The following is a 20,460-nucleotide window of genomic DNA, read 5'->3' on the forward strand; positions in this document are numbered from 1 at the left end:
ATGCAAACGAGTTATGTAGAAAACATGTCCTCTTGTTGTATCCAGAGCAAGTTTGCTAGCAAATAAAAATAAAGAAGGCTCAGTTAAATTTGAAGTTCAGATTTACTAAAATTGTTTTAGTATAAATATGTTCCATGTAGTGTATGTTGTATATCTGAAAAACTTCTCTGACATCCTGCATTTTATCTAGCAACCCAGTCCAGAGAGATCACGAGAACTGTGGACTTAAAGAAGAGCCACCTTTCCAGGCTGGCTTACTCTCTGCTGTCCAGCCACACTGACCTTCTTTCTACTCCACCTCTTGTCACAGGACCTTTGCACGGGCTGGTGCCTTCGCTTAGGACAGTTTCTGTACTATCCCCTTCCTCACAAACTAACTTTATAGATTTCAGTTCAAAAGTTACTTCCTTAGTAAAGCCTTTCCTGATATCCCAGACAGAGGCAATTTTTCTGTTTCATATTCCCTGGAGGGTGGGACCGGGTGGGAGGTTTCTATCTCCACTTGCCACAGTTTTTGTTTGTGTATTTCACAAACCTATGTTAAAGGTGGGGTTTGTGGGGGGTACCTGGGTGGCTCAGTGGTTTAAAGCCTCTGCCTTCGGCTCTGGTCGTGATTCCAGAGTCCTGGGATGGAGCCCCGCGTGGGGCTCTCTGCTCTGCAGGGAGCCTGCTTCCTCCTCTCTCTCTCTGCCTGCCTCTCTGCCTACTTGGGATCTGTCTGTCCAATAAATAAATAAAATCTTTAAAAAAAAAAAGGTGGGGTTTGTGTTAGGTATATTGGAATATTGGAATATCAAGGACATTCTGGAGAGTTGAATAGAAGAAATAGAGCCACAGAGATGAGAGTGTCCATGGTGCGTTTCCAGAACAGTAAAAAGAGCAGTGGAAGAGTTAGAGACCCAGTGGTAAAAAGCAGTGTCCTTGAAACCCATCTTAAGACAGTGAAGAACTCAGGTGGGCTGTCATAAGACGGCCACATGGTGGAAGTCACTCTTTGGTGGGTGTTATTAAAGTCTGACAGGGAGAGCTGAGCCAAGAGCCCCCTGGGGGTGGAGGGTGCTAAGGAACATGCTGTGAGCGAGCTTGATGTTAAGAATCAAGTTCCCAGGGTCGCCTGGGTGGCTCAGTGGGTTAAAGCCTCTACATTCGGCTCAGGTCATGATCCCAGGGTCCTGGGATCAAGCCCTACATCGGGCTCTCTGCAGGGCGGGGAGCCTGCTTCCTTTCCTCTCTCTCTGCCTGCCTCTCTGCCTACTTGTGATCTCTCTGTCAAATAAATAAATAAAATCTTAAAAAAAAAAAAAAAAAAAGAAGAATCAAGTTCCCTCTACCTCCCGGGAACGGACTGTGCTGAGCATGGGCGGTTCACAGACTCCGGTGAAGCTTGGCCAAAGCCCAGCTCTCTCCTTTCTGTGAAAAGTGGAAACAAGGAGCGCCTGGGGGGCTCAGTTGGTTAAGCCACTGCCTTCAGCTCAGGTCAAGAGCTCGGAGTCTCAGAAACGAGTCCCGCATTGGGCTCCCAGCTCTGCGGGGAGTCTGCTTCTCCCTCTTTCTCCTCTCTCATCTTCTCTCCCTCACTCTCTCTCAAATAAATAAATAAAATCTTTAAAAAAAAAAAAGTAGAGATGAGATTAGCTGGGGCCTCTTGTCATTTTCCCTGAATTCTAAGAATTTTTCATACTAAAAAATTCTTTCCCTGAAGCCACCAGAACTTTCTTCCTGCTGAAACCTCTTTCCAGTGTTTTACCATGTCTGCTCTTCAGTGTTTAGAAGACTGAGAGGATTTTTGTGAGAGCCCCTGCTTGGCTTTCAGGCCTGTGGATTTTTCTGCCGCTGCCCCACACATTCATGCCGTAAGTTTTTCCGCCTTATGAACCAGCCCTCATTGTGTTTTTATCACTGTTGATTGCCTTGGACTTGTGCCAACAGCCTGGAAGATATGTGCACACATATACACATGCTATATATACAAATAAACATACATTATACACATGCGTCCCTGCACCCAGATATATCCATTATATACACACACTGATGTAATATGCACACAGCACACAGACGCACACAGCACACACACATGCACACACAGACGTGTTTTACGAAGTTGTTAATAGCGGGGGGTGGGAAGGCAGGCCGCCTCCTTCCGTACCCCTCGGTACCCCTGCCTCAGGCTCTGGGTTCCCTGGGCTTCTCACACCTCTCATTTACATGGCATCTTTTCCAGAGTTCTCTGCCCTGAGTTCCTGCTCACAGGTCTCAACATCCTTAGTTCCTGACAAGAAAAACCCCAGCCACCTCATTTTTCTGGAGGATCTGTATACGTTCCATATATTAATATGTCCATATCCGTTCACAGAGAGCTGTGCTCTCCCAAGCTCTACGAAACCGGTTATGACCTCCCGCGTCTCCTGCAGCTGTCAGCCTGCTTTCCTGACAGTTGGCCAAACTGGCTTTCTGCTGACAGAACCTCCTTCCAACGTTTATTTTTTATGAAATGTAACATGTTAAGATGTAACAGTACGTGTCCCACAGCTTGAAGAGTTTTGAACAGCATGGCATTTTTTTTCCACAACGGGGTTTGTTTTCAGTCCCTTTTTCCAGCCGTAGATTGACTGTGACATGAGGGAAAAAGGAAACCTTTCAGAAAGAGGTCGGTCACTCGGACCACATCGGCCGATCCCATTCCCAGGAGGCTCCGTGTCCAGCAACTTGCTCCAAACAGGAAGCTACTGCCGTTCTATGTTCTGCTCTCTGGAAGCGTCCAAGCTGTGTAGGCCACGCTGCTTCACAGAACTCAGACAAGTGTGTTCCTTCTTTCTGTGAGAATGGTAGTCTAGTGTGGCTTGGGTCTCTCTCTGCGGCCTCACCTCACATCATCTCTCCTCACCTCGTCCCCTCACATCATCTCCCCTCACAGTCTACCTCAGCCACTGAGGTGTCTCTCATCCCTTGAATGGGCCATGTTCCTGCCTCTTGGGTATGGCCTTCGCTAACCTCTGCCTTGAATCCTCTTCTCTCCTCTCTGCCCCTTCACATGGTCAACTGTCCTTCTCCGTTATGGTCTCATGTTTGTTCGTGTGAATAGCCAGTGAGTGGCTGCCTTTCCCGTGAAGCTGGGACCGGACTTGGTCTTGCACTAGGTCAAAGACTTGGTCTCTTTTTCTTGTCATTTCTTCGACACTTACTGTAGTACCTGGAATAAGGTAGACGCGCAGTAAATATTTAGTGAGTGAATTCATAAAATGAATGGGCGCTGATTGCCCGTGTTGGCAAAGACTCTGTCTTATCAACTCGCTGATACCTAGACCCTGGCACAGTGCCTGGCATACAGTAGGTGTGTTTTGGTGAATGAATGAACATCGCTCCACATGTGGTACCCTGTGAAGTACCATCCTTTACCTCAAGGAAGTAAGTTTCTATTTAGGGACATAATTTGTACTCAGGTGAAAGAAGTAAAGCCTCAACAGGCAGTGAGAGTAAGGGTTCTGCTTCTGGGTCGAACCTGGATTGGAACCCTGCTGACTTCACCACTTTCTAGTGGTGGGGGTTTTAGCAAGTTCCTTAACCTTTCTCAGCCTCAGGTTCCTCATCTGTCAAATGGGATAATAACAATATCTATTTTGCTGAGTTGTGAGGATAAGATGGACTAATGCCCATGCGATGTCTCACACAGGGTGTGGCTTACTGTGACTACTACCTAACTAGCCATGTTAGGTATTATTATTATTAGTTCAGGAAGCTCTTCTGCATTTTAAGTAGGGTCAAGTCATTGATCAACAGCATGACTCTAGGCAAGTATGTTCACTTTTCTGAGCTTCAGTTTTCTGCTGTGTAAACTGAGAGGATTAACTGACAGGTTCTTTCTAGGTGGGACATTCTCTTTAAAGATGACAAGATCAGTGGGACAAGTATGGCCCTTGTCAAGGTGGGGGGAAGCTTCCAGGAGCAGGTGGACTGACTGAGCCACATCTGGAAGGTCAAGTAGAATTTGCTTAAGCAGAGAATAGAACATGCGGTAACCAACCAAGGGAAATGGCATGTACCAAGCCGTGTGGTGGGAGGGGCATGTGGCATTTGGGGAAAGGGTAGAGTGGGGAGGGTAGGCATTTAGGATTCATGGGAAAGGCGTGTAGGGCCATGACAGGTCCTTAAGAGGGACACCTCCCTCTTTCCTGAAGAAGGAAGTTTTTGGTAATGTAGCTTAAGCTGGGTAAATGAGGAGAAGGTAGGGAGCTGGAATCAGGGAAACCAGCCAGGAGACTCTGTAACCCTTTTCTGGCACAGGCTAATGAGGACCTTGACTGGGGTTTGGCAGAAGCAGTGAATGGGTAGAGAAAAATCCATCATGAATGAATGACACAGGCTGGTGACAGAGCGATAGAGGGAGTAAAAGAGATTTCTTGAATGCTTGCTGCACTGACAGAAATGTGTCCTGTTCTGAAGAAAATTGGGCTGTGCCCTAGAAGGGCACATCAGTGCTTGTCAACCGAGAAGGAAACCTGGGGTCTGCCAGCAGATGGTTTGACCCTCCTCCCTGGAAGCTAGTAGCCGTGGGGAGCAGGCAGGCACCAAGGTCTGTTTCTACTCCCAACACTTCTGAAGCCAAATGTGTGAGTTTCCCACACCAAGCAATTTTCCAGGTCTCTGTGGACACCAACCAGATGTCTTGTGATTTAATTCAGCTCTGCCACTAATTACCCAGAGTTAGCATAGACCTTATAGGTCAGAGGCTGTCCCGCAAGCCTGCCCCTGCTCCCCAATTCAGAAACCATTTACAAGTAGTGGGTCACCGAATTATCTTCTGCCCAAGTTGGCTCCAAGTAGAAGGTTCCCAGGACCCCCTCCTCGGGTTTGATACATTTGCTAGAATGGCTCTTGGAACTCAGGAAAAGTTTACTTCCGGTTACCAGTTCGTGATAAAAGATAGAACTCGGGAACAGCCAGCTGGAACTCCAGATATGGAGTTTCCATGCCTTCTACGGGCAATGCCACCCTCCCAGCACCTGCGTGTGTTTGCCAATCCAGAAGCTTTCTGAACCCTGTCATTTAGAGTTTTTGTTTTTGTTTTTTTGTGTGTGAAGTTCCCATGACATAGGCAAGAATGATTAAATCATTGGCTATTGGGAATCAACCCAGTTTCCAGCCTCTCCCCCTCCCCTGTAGTCATGCTTTGGTCTTTCTGATGACCAGCCCCCATTCTGAAGTTATCTAGGGCCTACCAACAAGTCAGCCATTAGCATAAGCTCAGGTATGCTTGAAAGGGTCTTACTGTGAATAACAAAAGACCCCCCCACACCTCATCTCCCAGGGAATCACAAGGGTTTTAGAAGCTCTTTGCCAGGAACTGAGGTCAAAAACCAAATATATTTCAGATTTTATCACAGTATTATGGTGGGGATAGAAGGAGAGGTTGACAGCCAGCACACGGACCCAGGAACGGGACACAGCTGCCCAGTGCGGCACAAATGCCACGGGACCGATAGGAGTATGGCGCAGAACTGGGCAGAGTAGGAGCTCAGCCTTAGAAACCCACTTTCTGGAGCTGCTGGAGTGAGGCTGTCCTGGCTGTCCTGGGGAAGACCCAAAGTCCTCAGGGACCCAAGAGATGCGAGCTGGATAGTGCTAGCTAGGTAGGTAACTTGGCTTCCAGTAGGTGACTTTGGGGTGACTGGTGTCCCAGCTGTTTCCCATTGGCAGGACAGCAGTGGGAAGCTCTGTCTGGACTAGGTTTGGGCTCCAGCACAGCGTGGGAGGGTGGAACACCACAGCCCTGGGTTCAATGCTGAGCTCTACCAACTACCGCCTTGGCCTTGGGAGCTGGTCACTAAGCCTGCCTGCCCCTCAGTGTCCTCATCCTCCATAGGTGAGGATTAGCTGGGTTAATATCCATGAAGGGTCTGGCATACAGTAGGTGCTCAATAAACAGCAGACATCGAAATATTATGAAAGATGGGAAGAGGTTAGGCAGCCAGATCCAAATGCAGATGCTAAGGAAAGAGAAGCTCCTATTACCGCTTCGCCTTCTGCCCAGCGTGGGCTGTACCTGACCGCTCTGAAGGGAACTTCCTCCCAAGGGTTGCAGTTTCCCACTGCCTGGCTTGCAGGCCTAGAACTGTGACCTTTTATTCAGCTGACCACGCATAATTTTGGATGGCGGCTTTGGCAGTTCCTCCTGAGGGGGTCAGGTAGTGAGTGGTGTGGCTATGGCCAGGTCTCTTTTCTCCATCCTGGTTCAACAGCTTCTGGTAGAGCAGCGGTTCTCAAAGTGCAGTTCCTGGGCCAGCGGTGGTGACGTCGCCTGGGAACCTGTCAGAAATGCAGATTCTGGGGCCTCCAGCCGAGACCGAATAAATCAGAAACTGCAGGCAGGCAGTCGGTCCATCCGTCTGTGCTTTGGCAAGACCTCCGGGCGACTCTGAACACACTAGTGTCAGAGAACCAGTGCCTTGGAGCGCTGTAGATCAGAACTACGTTCAAGGGCGAGCGATCACGCTAAGAGGAATTTACCTCCTGTGGAACATGGAGCCAGTAATTTTTCAGCATTTCCAAAAGACGTTTCTGCTCATTGTAAATAATCTAGATTGCCAAGTCTGCTAAAGCGGTCGGTGAAATAAGATTGAGTGGGGCACTGCATGTGAACTTCTCAAGTTTCAATTACACAGAAGTCCCAAGTGTGGGATTGAAGGCTAGGGACGTTAGCAGTTGATGAGCTGCATGTTTTTGCATTGGAGTTTTATTAACAGAATGCGCCCCAAACAATTTCCTTTTTTAGAACAGGAAAAGCTAGGAATTAGACAGTCTCGTCCCTCTTCTCTTCTGATTTTTTTTTCAGAACAGTTTTCTAATTCCAGAGAAAAGTCTAGGCTCTTAAAGTCATGCTCCTCATCTTATTTTCCATAACTTTGTCCTGGAAAATGCAGTCTGGGGGGAGGGCAGTTTAAAGAGTAATCATCCGTGTCTAGTCCAGAATGTGGAGTCCAAGGGCAGGCAGATCCTTTGTTATCAACAGGAGGAGTACTGCCTCGATGATGCAGGTGGAGGTCAAGCCTGGCTTGGCCATCGCCTCCGGATGGCCAAGTCCTGCAGACTCTGCCCTCCTGGCTCCAGTTTTGAGCCAGCACCTTTTCCTTTATGTCAACCCTGCCCACACACATAAGGCATCGCACCACGTGTTTCTAATTCGTTTACACTTCACTCATCAGCATGTGTTGGGTAAGCACCCTGCCACGTCCGAGTTTTACGAGCTGCGTTTACGAAGCTGCTTTTCTTGAACAGGGATATCATATATTACACCAAAAAAAAAAGGGGGGGGGGACTTGAGCCTGGGAAATGCAGGTTTTGGTGCTAAACTTGGAGTGAACTTGTGAAGTTTGAATGGAGCCAAAACTAAGCATAGATGTTGCCCATTCTCCAAGAATAGCCTTGTGTATTTCTGCATAGGATCTCTCCGCTTTGCTTACCTTACATTTTCTCCCTGCTTACATGAGGATGGGAGAAATGTGTGGTTATGGGAAAGGTGTGAGTTGTGTTCCCTGCCACTCTTGCTTCCTAGCTCATGCAAACCTAGGAAGCAGCAAAGCTAGCTAAGGTCTGGAGTCTCCGTGCTCCTGCAACGTTTTGCTTTCCTAGAGAACAGCATTTTGTTTTGCTGCCCTGCTTCCGCACAGCTCCGGAAAAGACAGCGGTGAATTTGACACTTTCATGTTAATTTTGAACAGAGATGGGAGGGAGCCTACCATTGACACAAACTGTGCTGAAGGATTCAGTTTCTGGGAACGTGAATTGTTGAACCTGAGTTTTTGCCATTCTTTTTTTTTTAAAGATTTCATTTATTTATTTGACAGATCACAAGCAGGCAGAGAGGGGTGGGGGAGCAGGCTCCCCGCTGAGCAGAGAGCCCGACGTGGGGCTCCATCCCAGGAGCCTGAGATCATGACCTGAGTTGAAGGCAGAAGCTTAACTCACTGAGCCACCCAGGCGCCCCAAAATTAACTTTTATCATTTAATCCAAATAATGTGGGCATCTGTTTTACAGAAACAGTTCCACAAACTTTGCCCCGCTGCCACTATTTCTTACCCCCCAACTATTTTAGCTGTTCTTCTGCTGTACCTTCATATCTATAAATGCTGCTTGTGTTGTTACTTCTGGATTTTTCAGTTTCAGGTGTGTTCTGTTGAAGATGAGGTTGGAGCCCACTTTCATCATTATCAACACGTGCACACTTCCCATCCCCACAGTCTCTCAATGTAATTATGTTTTCGTTTTGGTTAGATCAGGAACCACTGCTCACAGCATGTCTGGGTGGGGGCTCTTCGTAGCTGAGCCGTATGGTGGACTAGCTTAGTGCAGGTCTCCAGGATGCTGAGCCTGAGGCAGTGATTGGTATCCCCTGTTTACCGGCGAGTCATCCTGGGACAATACCTGTGGGGACCTGAGATGCAGAGTGGGACAGCTCTGAGCTGGGCTAGCTTGCAGAGTTCCCCCAAATTGAGACCCACTCAGTCTTTGTGCAACTACATGGACCAGTCACTGGGCTCTCCATCAGGAGGAGGCTTAACCTTGTGTAAAGGAGCTCCCTTAGGCTGAGGGCAAGTTCCCAAAAGACACAGCTTTGAGCTACCAGCTGGCAGCACTCCCAGCTCCAGGGGGGACTTCTGGATCGGGTGGTGCTGGTACCGGATAATCTGGGCTTCAGGCTGTAGCATCCATTCGAGGTGCTGTGATGACTTTTCTCTTCCCACAATCCTTATTTTCTTTGTTGTTAATAAATACCTTTTTCCTTTTAGTTTGTCTGCTTTTCTGTGTACTTCACACCAACGCAACCCCTTCTAAATTGTGTAAGTCTTCTATCAATTACTTGATATCTCAATATTGTAAAATACCAGTATCTTAAAATTGATAGTACATTTTATCCATTTCACCTTCTCCTTGACCACCCCCCTCTTTTTTTTAAAGTAGTATGGAGCCTAACACAGGGCCTAAATAACCAGTCCTGAGATCAAGACCCGAGCTGAGATCAAGAGTCAGACACTTAACTGACCCCTCCTTGACCCTTCTGACCTGCTCCAATCCTAGCCTAGAGCAAATATGTCTTGTCAGGATCCTCTTCCACTCTAGTCCTGTGCATTCCCTCTTGCTTCTCTCTTGGGTTAGATCTTCTATTTCTTGGATCTGACAACTTCTACTTTTTTATTAGTCTGGTCTTTCATTATGGTAGAATATATTCTCTAGGAAGTGTGCATGAGAGGGAAATTGTGCAAGAATTGGATTTCTGAAAATGCCTTTATTTTTTCTCAGAGGTTGGTAACTTGACTAGATATAGAATTCTAGTTCTTGATAGAAAACTCTAGAAATGACTTTCATTCAAAAGTCACAAGCTATCGCTCAATTATCTTCTCACTTTCAAAGTTGTTGAGAAATCCAATATCATTTTATTTGTTTGTTTCATCTTTGGTAGCCTCTGTTTTCTTTGTCCCAAGTGTCTTAAAATTTCACAGCCATGTGCCTTGGTGTTATTCATTATCCTGCCTTCATTGGGAGACACTTCTTATGCTCCTACAGATCTTGTGGAGTATGCCAAGAATGCAAGGCCTTGCCCACCCCAAAACCAGGTCATTTCTCAAGATCCTGTTTGCAGTGAACCACCTTGAAGGATGAGATACATCTCCACCCAGGACAAAGAACAGGGCTTCTTATTGCTTCTCCCTAAATGCAGGTCCTTCAAGCAAAGCATCCCTCAGCCGTGTATGCAATATCCATCTGAGCCCTTGGGCACTGCCTCTGTGAGACTTGGGGACAAGGGGAATTGATAAAAATATGCTGATGCTCATGCTGCTGGCTCTTCCAAGAGCAATGAAGTCCTTTATCTCTGACTCAGGAGTCTCACATCCTCCATTTGTAACCATGAAACAGTCAGGGTAACGTACTAATTATAAGTAAGGTAAACTCAAATCTTACTGCTAACACCATTGCCCTGAGCATTTGGTGGACTCCTTCAATCTGGAAAAAGAAGTTTTCCTGAATGATTTATTTGATGATTTCTTGGAGATCTAGGAAGCTACCTGCTTCCTTTTTATTTTTTATAACAGTTTTATTGAGATACAATTCATATACCATAAAACTCACCAGTTTAAATACTGCAGTTTAATGTTTAATAGCGTATTCAGAAGATTGTCCAACTATTACCACTAAATTATTTCAGTATGGACCCCAAGAAGAAAGTCCATACCCATTAACATTTACTTTACATTCTCTCCTCTGGGAACCGCTAATCTACTTTCTACCTTTATAGATTTGCCTGTTCTGAACATTTCGTATAATTGTAATTAGACAATAGGCAACTTTTTGTGACTGGCTTTTTTCAATTAGGACAACATTTTCAAGACGCATCCATGTCATAATACGTATCAATACTTCTTTCCTTTCTGTTGAGTAATATTCCATGTATGATATACCACATTTTGAAAAAGATTTTATTTATTTATTCATGAGAGAGAGAGAGAGAGAGGCAGAGGGAGAAGCGAGCCCAATGCGGGACTTAATCCCAGAACCCTGGGATCATGACCTGAGCTGAAGGCAGATGCTTAATAACTGAGCCACCCAGGTGCCCTGATAAACCACATTTTGTTTTTTCATTCATCAGTTGAGGGAGATTTATATTGTTTTCACTTCCTAGCTATTGTGAATAATGCTGTTATGAATATTCATGGACAAGATTTTTCAAGTATGTGTTCATTTCTCATAGGTATATACCTGGAAGTGTAATTGCTGGGTCATGTGGTAACACTGTGCTTAACATCTTGAGCAACAGCCAAATGTATCCCAAAGAAACTCTTCATTTGAGAGTCCTGTCAGCATTGTACAAAGGTCCTGACTTCTCTACATCTCCTCTTATTGTCTTTTTAATTTAGGCTGTCCTAATATGTATGAAGTGCTCTCTCATCATGGTTTTGACTATATTTCCTTAATAACAAATGATTTTGAGCATTTTTTCATGTACTTATTAGCCATTTATGTCTCTCCCTTGGAGAGATGTCTGTTCAAATTCTTTGCCCATTTTTTTTTTTCATTACTAGGTTACGAAAGTTCTTTATAGATTCGAGGTACAAGTGCCTTATCTGATATATGATTTGCAAAAATTTTGTTCCATTCCTTGGGTTTTCATTTTATTTTCTCAGTGAAGTTCTATGATGAAGCCCAATTTATCTATTTTTTTGTCTTTTTTTACTTGTGCTTTTGATAATCATATTATCTAAGAAACCATTGATGAATCCACTATCATAAAGACTTATGCCTATGTTTCTTCTAAGATTTTTTTAGTTTTAGCTCTTATGTTTAGGTTGATGTTCCCTCTTGAGTTAATTTTTAGGTATGGTGTGGGGTAGGGGTCCAGCTTTATTCTTTCGCATGTAGATATGCAAAGTTGTCCCAAAACTATTTATTGCAAAGACTGTTCTTCTCCCATTGAATTGCTTTGGCACTCTTGTCAAAAGTCAGTTGCCATATATATAAAGGTTCATTCCTATAGTCTCAATTCTGTTTGGTCATTCTATATGCCAGGCCTTATGCTAGCAAACTGTCTTCATTGCTGTACTTTAGCAGTAAGTTTCAAAATCAGGAAGTATGAGTCCTCCAACTTTTTCTAAAGTTATTTTAGCTATTGGTTTCCTTTTTTTTTTTTTAATTTAAAGATTATTTATTTATTTATTTGACAGAGAGAATGAGAGAGCACAAGCAGGGGGAATCGTAGGCAGAGGGAAAGGCTGAGCAAGGAGCCTGATGGGGAGTTCGATTCCAGGACCCTGGGATCATGACCTGCACTGAAGGCAGCTGCTTAACTGACTGAGCCACCCAGGCACCCCTGGCTATTGGTTTCTTGCATTTCCATATCAGTTTTAGGAACAGCTTGTTAATTTCTGTAAAAAAGACAACTGGTATATTGATTGGTATTGTGTTGAATCTGTAGAACAGTTTGGGGAGGATTGCCATCTTAATAATACTAAGTCTTTTGATTCATGAACATGGGATGTCCTTCCATTTATTTAGGTCTTTCTTAATTTCTTTCAAAAGTATTTTGTAGTTTTCAACATATAAGTCTTAAACTTCTTGTGTTAAATTTATTTCTAAATATTTCATTCTTTTTGATGCTATTGTAAATGGAATTATCATCTTACTTCATATTCACATTGTTTATTGATAGTATATAGAAATACAGTTGACTTTTACATATTGATCTTATATCCTGTAACCTCAATGAACCTTTTATTAGTTCAAATAGTTTTTTGGTGCATTTGAAAATTTTTCTATGTATCAGGTCATCTGTGAATACAGATTGTTTTACTTATTCCTTTTCAATCTGGATGCTTTTTCTTTTTTCTTTTTCTCCCCCCCCCCAATTTCCCTGGTTAGAAGTCCTTTTCTTTCTGTAAAATCAGTAGTAATGTTCCCTCTTCATTCCTGATTTTAGTGTTATATGTCTTCTCTCTTTCATTCTTGGTCAGTCTATCCAAAAGTTTGTCTGTTTTTATCTTTTCAAAAAAACAACTCTGGGTTTCATTGATTTTTCTCTATTGTTTCTCCATTCTTTATATAATTAGATTAGGTTATTGATTTGAGATCTTCTTTTTTAACATAGGTGGTTACAGCTATAATTTTTCCTCTAAGCACTGCTACAGCTGCATCCCATGTTTTGATGTGTTGTATTTTTATTTTTATTTACTTCAAAGTTTTTTCTTATTTTCCTTTTGTGTTTTTTGCTTGATCAGTTATTTAGAAGTATGTTAATTTCCACATATTTTTGAAGTCCCCAAATTTCTTTCTGCTTTCAAATCCTGATTTCATTCCATTGTGGTGAGTGAACATACTCTGTGTGATTTCAGTCCTTGTAAATGTATTAAGGTTGTTTTATGACCTCACATTTGGTCCCTGCTGGAGAATGTTTCATGTATATTTGAGAAGAATGAGTATTTTGCTGTTGTTGGGTGGAAAGTTCTATAGACAGCTATTAGGTCTAGTTGGTGTACAATGCTATTCAGGTCTTCTGAGTCCTTGCTGATCTTCTGTCTAGTTGTTTTGTTCATTATCGAAAGTGTGGCATCAGTATTTCAAACTATTATGATTGTTGAATTGCCTATTTCTTTTTTTAGTTCTTTCAGTTTTGGCTTCATGTGTTTAGGGGGCTCTGTTGTTGTCTTCCTAATGGATTGATTCTTTTGTCATCATAAAATGCTATTATTTGTCTCTAGTAACAAGTTTTATCTTAAAGTCTATTTGGCATGATATTAGTATAGCCATTCCAGCTATCTTTTGACAGTATTCTCATTGCTTTTATGAAGGAGTTGATTTTCAAAGGCTTTGAGCTAACCATTCTGGAAAGTGGAATCTCTGACTACTTCTTAACCACCCTTACAGTTGATTTTTCTGTTTTTAGGCCTGCTTTCTTCCCTACTTACAAAGTTGTCTCTTGGAGATGCAACGTATTAGGCGGTTTTGTGGCTTCCCCTCCTGCTTATGCTCAGTTTTCTTGGGTCTGCTTTGTTATTTCCAGAGGTCCTTTTGCTTCCTACCTTCCAAAATTTTGTAACTGTAAACTCCTTCTCTGTTTTTTTTTTTTTTTTTGTCCTTTATCACTTAAAAAATGTCTTTATTCTTGGGGCGCCTGGGTGGCTCTGTTGGTTAAACATCTGCCTTCAGCTCAGATCATGATCTCAGGGTCCTGGGATTGAGCCCCGCATGGCTCAGCTCTGCCCCTGCTCAGTGGGGAGTCTGCTTCTCCCTCTCCCTTTGCCCCTCCCCCACTGGTTTCTTTCTCTTTATCAAATAAACAAATAAAATCATTTTTAAACAAATGTTTTTCGGGTGTCTGGATGGCTCAGTTATTGAGTGTCTGCCTTCGGCCCAGATCATGATCCCAGGATCCTGGGATCAAGCCCCAAATTGGGCTCCCTGCTCAAAAGGAAGCCTGCTTCTCCCTCTCCCCCTCCCCCTGCATGTGTTCCCTCTCTTGCTATGTCTCTCTCTCTCTGTCAAATAAATAAATAAAATCTTTAAAAAATAATGAAATTAAAAAAATGTTTTTATATCAGTGGGTTTTCTGAGGCAACACAGTTCAGTGAGTAATTTAAATATTTAACCTGTATTTGAGGGTAGCTTTTGCTGTTAGCTGCTTTATTCTAAGTCACTTGAATTTTCTTGTGTAATCAGCATTTTTTTTTAATAGTAAGAGGGCATTTTTACCATCAAGAATCCAGATACCTGGCAATATTCTTTTTTTATATATATTTTATTTATTTATTTGACAGAGAGTGAGATCATAAGTAGGCAGAGAGGCAGGCAGAGAGAGAGGAAGGGAAGCAGGCTCCCCGATGAGCAGAGAGCCCGATGTGGGGCTCGATCCCAGGACCCTGAGATCATGACCTGAGCCGAAGGCAGAGGCTTAACCCTCTGAGCCACCCAGGCGCCCCAGCCTGGCAATATTCTAAATGTAGCTACAGATAGTGCTTATATTACCTTAGAAATTTAGGTGTAGAATTTGAACATCTTGGATTCAAAATAAGAATAGTCAGCAACTTCCAGGCCTTCTCACTGCTTGATTTTCCTTCGAGCGGTGGCTCCCAAACTTGACTGCCCCAGAAGGGCCCTGAAGGCTTGTTTAAATAGCTTGCCACAGGTTCTGCTGAAAGAGTTGGAGGTGAGGCCCCAGAAATTGCATTTTCAACAAGTTCCCAGGTGGTGCTATGCTTCCGGTCCTGGGACATGCTGCAAGTCACCCGCTCAGTGTGTGGAATAGAAAGGTGTTCCCTTTGGGGTTGGGGAGGACATTTGGGAAGCAGATGAGAGCAGAAAGGGACAGCAATAAGAGAATCTGGGAGAGAAGGAGGTGCCCACATTGCTTGCGGCCCATTGCTCCCCGCTCTTGGACACTCTTCTAATTTTCCTCTGTCTGCACTGAAAAAACCATGGCAAAATCTGCTTAGAGAAGAAGCTCTTGGCCTGAGAATTTTAGTTGTATTCATGGGGGAAAAAAGGAACGAAGTTATTATCTATGGAAAACTTTAATCCGAGGCCCTGCAAATATATTTTTCTGTGGAATTTTAAAGTGGCTGGGGAGTGTATGCAGGGCCAAGAGAAGTCGGTCCTTACGCGCTTTCATGAGAGGCACCAGGTTGAGTATTGCTAAGGGATCAGGATTCTAGGCAGTTGTGTTAGGCAGTCCCTTGTCCGGAGGCTTTATTTCTTTGCTAGAGCCCCCTTTTTCCTTCTTGCGAGTCTGAGAAGGCAGGGACGCTGTCTAAGCCACATAGGCAGAGGCTCAGACCTAGTGGCTGGTTTGGACCACAGGTAGGAGGAGCCCAGCCTCAAGGCCAGACTCAAGGCTGTTTTCGGGCAGCTGGTCAGAAACTCAGCCATCATCGTCTCACACTCAGACATGGTTTTTTTTTGTTGTTCTCGGAAGGTTCTTCTGCTATACATCGCGAATATTGAGAAATAAAATTGTGGCTGCGAAAGATAGTATCCCAAAAGCTAGAGGTAGTTGGGAGGAAGCCAAGAGAAGTGAGAACTCCAAACCCTTACCCCGTGTGAGGCTGCCTTTCAGACGCTTTTATTACTTAAAAGACAATGCCCTTGGATCAGTCCTGCTGTCACCTCAGAAAGTGAGAGCTGGGAAAGAGGAAGCCAGGTCAGGGTAGATAGATGACCTGAGAAAGCAAGCTTTGGAAACTAGTTTACCCCTTCCTTGTCACCTCCTTTCTTAGGCCTGCTGCGATGTTGTGTTTTTAATCTACGTAAAAATGGCTTGGTTTTAGGTAACTCCTAAAGGTGCTTCCGTCCTTGGTATTCTTTGATTTTGTCAAGATCACCTTTTTTTATCTTTTGGGCTGCCAGAGTATGAAACCCTGACCTGACTTCTAAGATAGACTTCGGAGTACATAGAAGATTCAGTGTTCCCTAAACCTTGTGATCCCAGAGGCTCCATGTTATTTCCTGTTAGCCGTTTTCAGTGGCTTTGGAGTGAAGTTCATTGCTATGACAGGCAGCCACTCTGGGGAAAATATGATGTATTGTGTTGTGTAGGAAAAAGTCAGTGTTATCCAATCCAGTAATCAGATTTTCAGACAAAGGCATGACCCTGGAACATGCTGTCTAATGGCTGAACATAGCATTCATCTTGTCTCCAAAAACAGTTAAAAAAAAAATCAGTGTGTATTTGGCTTGGGGTCTGTTTTGGAAATATATCTTGCCTGATAAATTTTCTCATTCTTATTTTGGAGGCAGCTAAATTGCTCTGAATGTACTGGTTGTAGCAGTAATTAATTTAGCATTTATTAAGTACTGACTGTGTGCCAGGCTTTGTGTGAAAGACTCTGTAGGGGAATATATCTGGTCAGGGGAGAGGACAGAAAGGCAAAAGAAAAAAAAATGGCTGGGGTGCCTGGGTGGCTCGGTCGGCGAGGCGACTGCCTTTGGCTCAGGTCATGATCCCAGGGTCCTGGGATCCAGCCTTGCTTCAGGCTTCTTACTCAGCGGGGAGTCTTCCACCTGAGGTGATGGGGAGACCACTTAAGTATCTAAGAATGGAAGAATTATTACAGGAAAGTCTGTGTAACAGAGTATAAAAGTGTTAGAACAGCATAGATGTTCAATTAAAAATTAAATTAAAAAAAATAAAAAAAATTGTGTGCACACTGTGATCTCTGGGAAGTGAGATATAATTACGACTGTGTTAAAGCATGGGAGGATTTCTAAAAGTAGAGTCCATTATTTGCATTGTGAGATTCCTTAAGAATCCCTTTGAATCTCTACTATAGGCCAGTAGATCAAGACCCAGTCCCTTCCCTCAATCATCAAATGTGGGGAGATGTCGTAACTCCAGCACAGTTTAAAATAGTGTGTGATTATGGGGCGCCTGTGTGGCTCAGTCAGTGAAGCATCTGCCTTCGGCTCCAGTCATGATCCCAGAGACCCGGGGTCAAGTCCCAGGTCAGGCTCCCTACTCAGCAGGGAGCCTGCTTCTCCCCCTCCCTCTGCCCCTCCCTCTCCCTCTGCCCCTCCCCTCCTCCTGCTCTCTCTCTCAAATAAATAAACAAAATCTTAAAAAAAGAAAAGTGTGTGATTATGAAACGCCCAGAATAGGCAAATCGAGAGAAAGAAAATAGACTGGTGGTCTAAGTCGGGGGGTGGGGAGGGAGGGGGGCAGTGACTGCAAACAGGTCCAGGGGTTCTTTTTTGGGTGACAGAAATGTTCTGGAATTAGTTAGTGGTGGTGGTTGCACAACATTGGGAATATACTAAAAACCACTGAATTGTACACTTTGGTTAAAATGGTTACTTTTATGTTATGTGAATTTTATCTCAGTAAGGAATACCGGAAGCAAAAAGGTACTTTTCTTTCTTTCTTTCTTTCTTTCTTTTTTTTTTTTTGGTAGTAAAGGGCAACCGGAAGTGTGAGTTGAACTGCCAGGCAATGGGCTACCGCTTCTACGTCCGCCAAGCTGAGAAGGTCATTGATGGTACCCCCTGTGACCAGAATGGCACGGCTATCTGCGTGTCTGGGCAGTGCAAGGTAAGTGCCCAGGACTGGATGTCTGTAGCATGTTCTCCCGGAACTCAATCTGGAACTGCCAACTCCATCGCGTGTCGCCAGGCCGTGGCCTGTTCCTACCCCACAGCCCGCGGCGCACCAAACCACAAGCTCTGGGACAAGTGGGCTAACCTAGGGCGGCTCTGTCATCTCTGTGATTTTGATCTCAGGACGTCTTCCAAGGTTCAGTCTGGCATTTCAAGTATTAAATGATTTATGTTTCCATCACGTGCATCAAAGGGGACTCCGCTGTCCTTCCTTACCTCTGGAGTGGAGATTATGAAGGAGGCAGGGCTGGATCTGTGAAGAAACTGCTGGCATCACGAGGGCGAAGGTGGCATTTTCAGGGCAATGTGTATTTAATCTTGCCTCACAGCTGATGGGGCAGGCTTCCAAATGAAAGGGGTTTAGTGCCTTTTAGAGCAGATTTGTACCTTAAACAGGCAGAGTTTTTCCGGCCTCTTCGGACTTACGAAGTCTGTTCCAGTAACTCCCTGTCCCCCACTCTGCAAACACTTGTGGCTTAAGAGCATCCTTGTGGGGTGCTTACTTGTGCCAAAAAGAACCGTGTGGTTAGCAATAGGCACCTTCGACGAGATGGCACGGATTCCATGACCACGTTAATTGGGCCTGGACTGCCACCCTTCTTGCACCTATAAATGTATGAGTGGAGCTAAGACCCCAGTAGGTACATGACTCTTTGGGGCCCAGACTAAAACCCCATCTTAATTAACACCCTGTAGCTGGTAGGCTTGATTTTCACAAAGGATGAACTCTTTGGTTATCACATCTGAAATTTCCTGTTATCCCTCCTATCCATCTTCTTGTTTAGTTGAAGAGCTACTGACGTGTGGTTTTATCAGCACAGTCTTCCCCTACCAGACTTTTTTTTTTAAAGAGGAGGTTTCAAATAAGGTGCAAAATGACTTATTTGAGCAGAACAAATGTTTGCAGATTTTCAATCTAAGTGAAGAAAGGAGCCCCTGTTATTGGCTATCTGGTGGGTGGGAGGGGTCTTTGGAAGAGCAAAACCCCAGCAGAGGTGGGGGATGGCCTGGAAGAGCCAGGGGAGCCTGATGGGAAGTACAGTAGGGGCTCAGACCTGTCCGGCCCCATTTTCCACCCCATCAGGAGAATCATGGAATTCCAGATGTCCTCTCCATGCCTCGCTGACCTCAAATCATACCTAAGAGGGTTCTGTTAGAGGTTTTGATCTCCAGCTGATGTGGTCTCTGTTTCTAAATGTGACTGAGCCTGAAATGGTGGGCCTTATAGCAACCTAGCTTTTTGTTCCAGGCCCTGAATCAGAGCTATTTCATTTCCTGAATACAGGTGCACAGCGACAGGAAGGGATGGAGTATATTGGTTAAAAACATGCCCTCAGAAGTCGACCGCCTGGATTCAAATTCTGCCTCTTCCACTGTGTGATTGACTGTGGGATCTCATGCAGGTTACAAAACCGCTCTGTGCCTCTAACACAGGAGAAGGGCAGTGTCTTCCTCCTGGTCTGTCATTTAGTAAGCATACTGGCATTTCTTAGTATGAATACATTGTTTATGTCCACATATGTCCTGTCCTCTTTGAATTTCCTATGCAAAAGCATCTTCTTTGTTCATTTGTTTGTTGTTAGATTACGGGTTGGTGAGACATTGTCTTTCCTGAGAACACTGTAGGGTGAAATGCGGGGGATTGCAGATGCGAATTTGCTGGGTCTGGGGAAGGTCCTGAGAGTCTGCTTCCCAGTGAGCTCCCAAGTTATGCTGATGCCGCGGGTCCTCAAGTAGCAAAGTTCTAAAGGACACTTTGATGAAAATACAGTTAACCAAGACTCAGAAATGTACATGTAGAGTGGTGTCATGACTTGGAAGGAAGGTGAAACCTGGGCTCTTTCCACTGAAAGAGTGTGTTTTCCTAGTGTTGCATTAAGTGTCTGTGACCTGATGATACAAAAGAAAAACAAAGACTTATATGCACGTGGCTACAGATTCTTACTGACTGTTGAAAACCATTCAGACTATAGGGTGGCACAGTTTGCAGATGGTAATTGCTAAAAGATTGGGACAAACATTGCCCAGGATGTGAGTAGATTAATAGGAATTTGACGTTACAAGGGCCCCTTTGATATTACTATGTACTTGTTCTCTGTGCACTTTCCTGAAATTTCCCTCCCTGAAGTTGTTGGAATCACTGATGATCCTGTCCTCTTTTGAACTTGAGTTTAGAATCATCACAAGTACATTTGCTTCCCAGGCCCGAGTTCTGTTTACTTTGCGACTTTCAAAGGGTACAGTGTCCTTTTCTGAATATTTGATTGGAAGCCCAGAATTCGAATTGATGTTGCTACCTTGCTGACTTGTGGCTGAGCGAGCTATCACTCGTGGACATCTGAAATGGCTCCAGAAAGCCTCTCCTGGCCACGTACAGTTGAAATGCAAACCCAGGTCTACAACAAGTTAGCGAAAAGCGACGAGCATCCAATAAGAATTCGAGCTAAACCTGCAAGAGAGGAGCTAAGAGAGAAGGGGGTCGTCCCCCTTGACACCAAGCCAAAGAAAGGTCCTAAGCCCACCCCCTGCAAACTGGAATGCTCTGTTCCTGGGCTAGCAGAGCAACCTGTGGGCAGCCTGTGTTTACCCTGTTGCTGGAACTCTTCTGTGCTTTAGATCCTAGAGTTGGAAGAGGGGCAGGAAGAATGCAGACATCCTAGGACTGGCTTGGTGAGAGGCTGAGGCCAGAGAAAATGGGGGTCCCTCTGCTGTCCTTCAGTGATGGGTTAGATTTTCTTTTCTTGGCAGGGACTGAAGGGTCCCAAAAGTTGTCTTGAATCTCAGGACTGCATATAGATAGGCTTTGAGGGGAAAGGACTGCATTTTCCTCA

At 44.4% G+C, this 20,460-nt stretch overlaps 1 protein-coding gene across 1 annotated transcript in view; it reads left to right on the forward strand.

Moving 5' to 3' along the window:
• Positions 1-19,010, forward strand: part of LOC111153114 (thrombospondin type-1 domain-containing protein 4-like) — a 259,086-nt gene extending 240,076 nt beyond the window's left edge. Inside the window, exons 5-6 of the mRNA XM_022511915.1 lie at positions 17,428-17,564; positions 18,915-19,010. Coding sequence (XP_022367623.1) covers positions 17,428-17,564; positions 18,915-19,010 — 233 coding nt within the window. The remainder of the gene's footprint in view (positions 1-17,427; positions 17,565-18,914) is intronic.
• Positions 19,011-20,460: the final 1,450 nt, after the last annotated feature.

Source organism: Enhydra lutris, unplaced genomic scaffold (genome assembly GCF_002288905.1).
Source record: "Enhydra lutris kenyoni isolate GAN:26980312 unplaced genomic scaffold, ASM228890v2 scaffoldscaffold31, whole genome shotgun sequence".
Lineage (NCBI taxonomy): Eukaryota > Metazoa > Chordata > Mammalia > Carnivora > Mustelidae > Enhydra > Enhydra lutris.